Source organism: Myotis davidii, unplaced genomic scaffold, assembly GCF_000327345.1.
Source record: "Myotis davidii unplaced genomic scaffold, ASM32734v1 scaffold118, whole genome shotgun sequence".
In the NCBI taxonomy this organism is placed as follows: Eukaryota; Metazoa; Chordata; class Mammalia; order Chiroptera; family Vespertilionidae; genus Myotis; species Myotis davidii.
This window is the reverse complement of record NW_006290441.1, coordinates 2,144,413-2,153,999: the sequence shown is the minus strand read 5'-3', so window position 1 is coordinate 2,153,999 and position 9,587 is coordinate 2,144,413. Positions and strand designations below refer to the sequence as shown.

Genomic DNA, 9,587 nt, shown 5'->3' with positions numbered 1-9,587 from the left:
CTGGACAAAAATCATGCACCTATGGATGAGGACAGTGGGTGGGGAGTGAGGGCAGAGGGTGGGGCAGGAAGGGAGTTATGGGGGGAAAAAAGAGGAACAAATGTAATAATCTGAACAATAAAGATTTAATTAAAAAAATAAAATGGTGTCCAATCCATTCCACATACATATTTTAAATCTGCATTTATAACTCTCCTTTTAAAATTAGGCTGTTGCCCAAAGCACTTATGAAAAATGTCTAGAATTTAGCTGAGGACTTTATATAACCAAGATTATGGTATTTTCTTAGTATACAAACCACCCTTTACAATAATTGTACTCACACCATATTATCTCAATTTCTTAGTATACAGACACTATTCCCCCGTAAGGCACCAAATTCCAGAACACAAAAACAAATATTAAAAACTAAGGAGAGAGTCAAGTCAGACCATCTTCCTGTTCCCCAGCATCTGGTTTGACTGCCACATTGAATGGTAATTTGTCCTTCAAACTCCACTCTGTTACACAATAATCCAGAAGAAATGGCAGGTCCCTCCTTCAAGGTGGATATTTCTCATAGAGTAATTGGGGTTAACAGTTTTGATTGGAAATTGATAATAAATCTTGAGGTTGAAGGTTAATTGCTGGTAACAAATTATCCTTTGTGACTAACAACTTCCTCTATAACATTAATAAAAGTCTCTTGATTTGCGTAGTTTTCATGTATATTAATGTTGAAGGATGCTCTAAGACTGGCTGAAGCAGAAGAAATAACAGAAAGAGGGCTCTGAAAAGGACGAAAAGAGGTGAGAACAAGAAATGAGCCCAGGAAAGCATGGAAAGTTGATAGTCTAATGGAGAAAGCTTTAAATATTAATTATTACTAAATAGCCTGATGATCACTTATAAGTAACCACATTCCTTTAAATCTCGTTTTTGCTATTAGTTTATCTAAACCATTTTTTAAAAAAGTGTGAGTGTAGAAGTAAAAACTCCTTGCTAGGTATACATTATTAAACTTCCTTGATGTGGCACACAAGGCCCTGTATGGTCTATACTACCGTTTTTCCTGCCTCCGTCTCCAGCCACAACTCCAGTAAGGATCCCTGGTGTCTTCTCTGTCTGGAATATGTATGCCTTCCCTGCCTACCCACTCCCCATCTCATCCCACCTATAAGACAAATGCCTATTTATCTTTCAAGGCACAAATGTGACAATTTCTTTGCAGTGTTCCTTGTTGTGCCAGGAATAAAGGTATTTAAAATATATTATATCTGTTTTCGAACACTTATGTTGTAATTTATTTTACTAAACTACCTTTTTCTGTAAGTGTGTGCACTCCTCAAGGGCAGAGATCCTGACTCATTCACTTTTCATTCCTAGCACTTGGGGCATTTTAGTAGCTCAATGCCAACTGAACTGAATTATGCTAAATTTCTTTTGGAATAGAGAAAGAACCAGAGTTGGAGTAGGCTGCCTTATTTTCTGAAGAATAAACCAAAGGGCCCCAAACCTTTGACCATAATATGAAAGAAGTTGAAAAGTCTAGAAAAATATTTAACGAATACTTGTAATTTTTCACTGAAAAACACAATAGTTAATATTCATTCTAGATCTTTGGAGTAAATCACTTTATAGCTGCCTTATAGCACCAGTTTAAACAGCGAACACAAACTAATATTAATGAAGAACAGCAACTCTAAACCAAGTATAATAATTCAGTTTCTCAGAAGCAGAGGTTTTCCAGGTATTAGGAACAGAGCAGCCATCTAAAGCTGGAAAGAAAAAGTGAGGGAAGCAAGAAGAGGCTGTGATGAAACAGAGGAGAAAGGAACGGAATGCTAACTTGTACTAAAGAACAAGAAAAGAAATGAAGGCAGGAAATAAAAGCAAGACACCATTCCTCTGGCCATTCGAAAATTCTGCTGTGCCAGAGGCAGCTGCAAGAACAAGCACATTCATCTCTTTTCCCCGCCAAATCTGGATTCAGCCCACTGTTGATGCCTGTCTTCACTCTCAAACGTTTTTCTGCTGACTTATTTTTAAGATTAGTATTTGATTTTACAGCAGAAAAAAAAAGGCGAAAAAAGACTCTCCTTTTTTGTGTATGTGTCAAAAATGTAATCCTTTGAGACCTTTTGTAGGAAATACAATGTACCTAGATCATGATGTCTAAGAACAATAAAATTCTTTTCCTCTTCTGTAGATTTTTAGGAAACTCTCATCATTTATTAATTAGTAGCAATCACAATATCATAAATATGATACTAGCTATCATTATTATTTCTATCACCTTCTTCTGGACTTTTTTTTTTTTTACCATGTTCTGTTAGATACACAGGCTTACACAAGAAAGACACAGATAAATAGATTTTAGTTTGTTCATTTTGGAGGGCAAGGGTTGGGCAGAATTATTGCTAGAGCCTGGTGCCAGGAAGGTGACATCGCTCAGGAGATGGCTCAGGAAATTCTGTGGTTCTCCATGCTTTAATGTTTACTTTTTGCTTCTTTGATTAACTAAGCTAGTTTACACAAATGACTTTTTACAGGTAGTGACCAACTTATTTTCCTATCGTATCACCCTGAATATACAATAACTAGGTCTTAAGTTTTATTTACATGTAAAATATATATATTTCTTCAAACTGGGAAATGCTTTACATTTCACATTTTTCCTAATGTATTTATGAAAATACAATTAGTTTAATTATATATTACATTTTGAATTAGATACAAGTTGAAACAACAGAAGGTGACCTAAGCGCTCTGGGGGTGGAAAATTCTTAATTAGTAATTAATTGTTCTAAGGAAATCATCTACCAACAAGGCAAACATCAAATATATTATGCTCAGCCCTGGCCAGTGTCGCTCAGTTGGTTGGAGCATCATCCCATGTTTCAAAAGGTGGTGGGTTTAATTCCTGATCAGGGCACATACCTAGATTGCAGATTTGATCTCTGGTCCAGGCACATATGGATGGTGACTAATCAATGTTCTCTCTCACATTGATGTTTCTCTCTCTCTCTCTCTCCTTCCACCGACACCACTAACTCTTGCCTCCACCTCCTCCCACTAAAATCAATGGGCATGTCCTCGGGTGAGGAATAAAAAATATATATGCTAAGTAAAAGAAGGCAGACATAAAGAAACATATGCTATATGATTCCATTTTTATAAAATGTCCAGAAAAGGCAAATTTATAGAGACAAAAGGTATATTAAATTAGTGGTTGCCAAGGAACAGGGAGTAATTCTAACAATTTGAAACTGGCTGTTAGGTCACCATCTTCAAGAAAGGCTTCATAAGTTAAAGAAGCATGAGTAGAGAAAAGTGAGAAAAACAGTAGGGGAAAAACCATAACAAATTCCCAAGGATCTAAGATAGATCATGTTATAAGTAGAACATCTTTTATAATAAATAAAGCTCTAAAAGATTTATAGCTCATTGGGCCAATGAAATGGTCTGCTCTTATAAGAATGGTAAGGATATGTACACGATCTTTTCATTAAAAAGACAATATACATGCAGTCATTAAAAAGAAATAGGTATATGTGCTTTGTACCTATCTAAGTGTATGGAAGGGTCTCCAAGATGTACTATTCAGTGAAAAAAAGCAAGGTAAGAAAACAGTGTGAATGGTTTGATAACTTTAGTTTAAAAAAATGTAATTTTACCTGTATATTCTGGCAAAAATGCACAATTTTTCCCAACCAGGAAGAAATAACCATCAGAGGAAATGGGACAGAGGTGGGAAAGGGAGCTTTCATTTTGCACTGTGAAACTTTCTGTATTATCTGAATTTTCTAACCATGTATATGTATTACTTTTATTTTAGAAAATGCCCATTTGGTTGGTGGAATTACTTACCATATTAGAAAGAGTACTATAAGCTCCTACTGGCCATGAAAATGATTTATTCACTCTGCTGCCCACTATATACTGCCTGGCATAATAACTCTGTATGTTGAGATGCATAATAAACTTTTGCTGCATTGAAAAAATATACTAATAAATATTATTAAAATATTTTTAAAGTAAGTTTTAAAAAGACAAGCAGCTGAGTCCAATCTTTGAAGTCAGGCTGAGCAGGAGCCAGGAGTTGATACTGGCTGAGCAGTATGCGAACGGCTCATCTGCAGTCGGTGGCCAGGATGACACACTTTACATCTACAGATTTTCCTGAATTAAAAAATGCATATGACCCAGAAATAATTTCCCCTAAGACAGAAATTTAGAAAGCATCTAAGAATCAGTATGACCCGACCATCCCTTCCCACACCTCCCGTGTCAGTTATCAATGCAGAGCTCTTTTCTCCACATCTACCTTTCTTTGCTCTGCTTCGTGGTACAGGAGCTGGACCTGCCAACAGTCCTCCTTGGCCAGCGGTGCACTTATGCCAGTACAGGGCAGTGAAGCGACACTGAAGTTTGAGTGGTGTGCTTTTTCCTTCTGGCTCCTGTGGCATGCACCCAGAAATGCTCCCCACTTAGCAAGTTCCAGTGGTACCCCAAAGAGTGGCTTCCTGTGAAGTCTCACGGGCACCCTAGTGAGTGGATCCCTAGCAAGTCTTGCCAGAACTCCAGTAGGCAGTTTCCTGCTTGCCATCCCTGGAATGTGGCACCTCCATGAATTTCCATGCCATCCACTGGCCACAGTAGCATCTCCAACAAGGTCTGGCTCTCAGTTTTGTGGGGGAAGGGCCCTCTTCCCAGTTTTCTCCTTTCCTGGGGACTCTGCCTGAGCCTAGAGGTACCAGCTGCTCCCTTTACCTGCTATGCTTGTATTCTATAGAATTCTCTTTAATTCTTAGTAGTTAATCCTGTTACTATTTAATAAAATTTAAGCTGCTTAATTAAAATTTCCCTGCTCCTTTTACTGGTGTTTTTGATTCCTGACTGGACCTTACCTAATTCACACCCAAAACAAATCAAGCCAAACCAAACCAAATCAAATCAACCCAAGCCAACAACAAAGAATTAAATTGGTAAACCCACTCTTAAAACATACATCTGTATGTTAGGTTTGATAATACAGAGAAACACCATGGCATTTAGCCCAACTTGTTAACTAATTGCATTAATAACTCCCATAAAACTAAAAGAGACAGAGTGGTAGTTCTGTGATGTATAAACGAAGCTAAACTAGAACTATATTTTCCTGAATTCTCTTCCCTTTATGGCTCCAGAGAAAGTTGTCCAAGATTTGGAAGGCAAAAACGAAGCAGCAGCCACACATCTGGAAGTCAGTTTAGGATGCCAGGTGCTCTTGAGTTCATAGACTTTGTCACTATCTGCTGGTTCACCTTGTTGACATGGAGAAGGAACTGAGCTCCTAGCTCTTCCAGTTCCTGCTGGATCTCTTCCCTCAGCTTCTCCTAGTCCAGGGCCAGGTGCATGCGCAGCTCCATGGCCAATAGTGTTCCTTCTCTTGTAGGTCATCTGCACTGTCGAGGTGGGAGGACGTAAGAGGTAGGCACAGATTCCAGTCTGTCACGGCAAAAACGCCTGGGTCATGTCCAGCTGTTCTTCCTGATTGCTGTCCCGATGACCTACAGAGACCTCAGGCCCTAATTCAAAGACTTCCATAAGCTTTTCCCACAGCTTCCATAACACTGTAAGGGCTGGTCCCTATAATAAATTCCTTACTTCATACCACTATGGTGTTTCTGTTATCAGGGTCAAACCCTTACTAATATACGTTGTAAAATGGTTAAATGATTCAACCCCCCCCCCCCCAAAAAAAAAATCATAAGGGACCTGTGTCACTTGAGCAATTGGGTTTCTACTATCAATTCTTATTTCCCCTATGTTTCTCCTTATTTATTTATGCACAATATCTAGGTTTTAAAATAGCTTAGATGTTGAAGTGGGACATTTTTTTAAAAGTCATATTCTTTAACAAATGCCCATGTGAGCACTCTTAAATGCTAGGAAGCTAATTAGATATAGGATGAAGTGATATAGCTACTCTGAGATACAGAGGCAAATTTCCTAGGTGGCTTAGGATGCAGGAGAGCCTGGACTATTTTTGTGACAGTGTTCTCCATGCCAGCAGAGGAATGAGATAAAAAACTAAGAACTTAAGGTGGGCAGGAAGACCAAAAGATAATGTCCAAACTCCAGCAATGTCATTAGTTCCACACCCAAATTCATTTGTTGACATTTTTGCGGTTTAGCCTTGTTTCCTGATCATGCTCAGTATGACTTCTCAGTTCTCAGAAGTGTGAACCTCATAAATTCCACTTTCGGTTTTAGAAGCGGGCAAATAGGAAAAAGAGGGATATTCAGTGCTTGGCAGCAGCGAATGAGCTCTTGATTAGGGACATGCTATCTGAAATAGAGTTTTTAGAAAACTGGTCTTATCAACAAATACTTTTTTAAAAAAAATATATTTTATTGATTTCTTACAGAGAGGAAGGGAGAAGGATAGAGAGTTAGAAACATCGATGAGAAAGAAACATTGACCAGCTGCTTCCTGTGCGCCCCCCACTGGGGATGTGCCCGCAACCAAGGCACACACCGCTGACCGGAATTGAACCCGGGACCCTTCAGTCCGCAGGCCGACGCTTACCCACTGAGCCAAACCGGTTAAGGCTCAATAAATACTTTTTGAGCACCTACTAACTACTAGGAAAGTAGCTAGGCCTCATCAGTTAGAAATGGTGGATGAAACAGAAAGGACAGGCAGAATAAAGAGTAAGACTACTGCTAGCATCTAGGGACATGATCTTTTCATGGAGAGGACTCTACCTGAGGCACATCATCTGGTGCCTCAAGACCTGGATATTTAATAAACCCATGAAAATATGGAGTCACTTAAGCTGTAAGTCCTTCCATGTTCCCTGTTGAAGTCCCAAGGCTACTGCGTATGGCTCAGCAGTGAGTCAGCCTGGAGGCCACAGGCGTGTTGTTTCCCACTGCACATCTCAGAAGGATGTATTACATGTGCTGTGCAGAGTGTAACTATTTAAATTCTTATAAGTTCTCCACAGGAATAGCGAGAATAAAAAGAACTTGCTGAATTTATTTGCCATAAAACTAATTTCTTTATGAAAAGACATGGATAGGAGAAACGTAATAAATGTAAGTGACAGAATCATGAGATTCACTAAACATTCCAGAAAATTCTCAGAAGGTTCATAGACATTGTCAATGAAGTTAAACTCTAATTTCCACCCCTATAGATTTATTTCATTTGTCCATTTATTCATTCAACAAATATTTACTGATTGACATTAGAATATCACATCAGGTAAGACAGACAATATCCCAACCTCATGGAATTTACTTTCTGAGGTGGGGGAAAACACTCAAAAGTAAACAAATACATAACATAATTTCAGTTGATATAAAGTGCTATAAAAAGTGAAGCAGGGATGAAATGGGTGGTTCTGTTTTAGATGATTTAGTATCAGAGATTAAAATTTCTACACATAGCATACAATAAATGTTATAACAAATATAACCACAGATATGTCTTAGACATACTGGATTCATGTACTGAATACATTTATATAAATCATAATGAGCTTATATATATAGATCAATGAAACTTACCCTATAGAAAGCACTGGTCAAAGGGAGTAATGCTGCAGCAATGTTATACTCCTCTAAACTCGAACAATCCTTAGACAAAACAAAGAGAAATAAGTATTAATTAGCACATTTATCGGAAATGATAAACATAAGGAAACAAAAATCTGGGATATACTGTTTATTGTCCAATGGGGTTCTTTTATTCCAAATTGTTACTAAGATGTACTAAGGTAAGTTTGGGAGAAAAAATACTGTCTCTGAAGCACATTCTTTTAGATATGAGATAAAAATACATTTTGAGAAAGACATTTTGATATGCTCATAATGAATAGCTAGCTTTACTTACCTGTTTTCCAAAAATTGTTATAAAGTACGTAATTCATAGAAAACAATTTTTGGAGGCATTTTTAAAAAATATATATTTTATTGATTTTTTACAGAGAGGAAGGGAGAGGGATAGAGGGTTAGAAACATCAATGAGAGAGAAACATCGATCAGCTGCCTCCTGCACACACCCTACTGGGGATGTGCCTGCAACCAAGGTACATGCCCTTGACCGGAATCAAACCTGGGACCCTTCAGTCCACAGGCCGACACTCTATCCACTGAGCCAAACCGGTCAGGGCTTGGAGGTGGTTTTGATACATTTAACTATTGCATTTCACTGAATCTAAAAACACATTTTTTTTTTCATATTTTAACTTCTCTGAAACGGAAATGCATTTTATAATTAATTGGAAATATTTTTTCTCTCTGAGTGTCACATACAAAGGTATTTTGTTATTGATCAGGCAAGAAATACTACTGATGCTAAAATCCATTGGATGGAATGTTGTTGGAATAGTCAGAAAATCCTACTGATAATGTGAAATGGTATAAAAACAGTATAGCAATTTCTCAAAATTGAAAAATAGAATTATCATATGATCCAACAATTCTACTTCTTGGGTATATAACCAAAATAGTAGTGACTTGAACAGACATTTGAACATTCATGTTCATAGAGGCACTATTTAGAATACTAATATGTGAAAACAACCCAACAGAGGAATGAATAAACAAAATGTGTGCATGCATGCATGCACAGGGGACTATTATTCAGTCTTAAAAAGGAAGGAAATTCCAACACACACTACAAGGATGAACCTTGAGGAGTTATGCTAAGTGAAATAATTGTATGATCCAAACTAAAGAGCTTCTGCACAGCAAAGAAAACCATCAACAAAATGAAAAGGCAGCTTACTAAAAGGGAGAACATGTCTAGTAAGAGATTAATGTCCAATATATTCAAGGAACTCATATAAGTCAATAGCAAAAATACAAATAACCCAATTAAAAAATGGGCCAAGAAATTAAATAGACATTTTCCAAAGAAGACATACAAATAGCTAACAGGTATATGAAAAGGTGCTCAAAATAATTAATTATCAGGGGAATGCAAATCAAAACCACAATGTATCACCTCACATCTGTTAGAATTGCTATTATCAAACAGACAAAAAAATTACAAGTGCTAAAAGGATGTAGAGAATGGAGAACCCTTGTACAGTGCTGGTGGTAATGTAAACTGGTACAAGCACTATGAAAAACAGTACGGAGGTTCCTCAAGAAATAAAAAAATAGAACTACTATATGATCCAGTAACCCCATTTCTGAGTATATATCCAAAGAAAATGAAATAATAGTTATTTAAAAAAAATCCTTACACAAGAATGTTTCCATTGGTTCTTAGAGAGAAACGAAGGGAGAAAGATTGAATGGTTGCCTCCTACCCATATACTAGATGTACCAGTTAATAATGGTAGGTTTTGTAATCAAAGAAAACACGATAATTTCAAGAGAAACATCAAAAGTGCTTTATTCCAAGTAATGTCCACTGCTAGCTACACATTTTCCCCATCTTTCAGGTAATTTGAGGATACCATCCCAATAGAACTTTTCTTGTTTTTAGGCAAATCATTCAGAGACCCAATTTTCCACTTCTTCCTACTGCTCAGAAAGTGTGTGTGCCATCGATCAGAACAAGTGGTAATCTGAAGGAGCAAGGTCTGGTGAATACAGCAGTGGGT

General features: G+C 37.4%; 1 protein-coding gene across 1 annotated transcript in view; it reads right to left on the bottom strand.

Moving 5' to 3' along the window:
• Positions 1 to 9,587, bottom strand: part of SBF2 (SET binding factor 2) — a 314,832-nt gene that overhangs the window by 97,301 nt on the left and 207,944 nt on the right. The window contains exon 17 of the mRNA XM_015563741.1: positions 7,540 to 7,608. Coding sequence (XP_015419227.1) covers positions 7,540 to 7,608 — 69 coding nt within the window. The remainder of the gene's footprint in view (positions 1 to 7,539; positions 7,609 to 9,587) is intronic.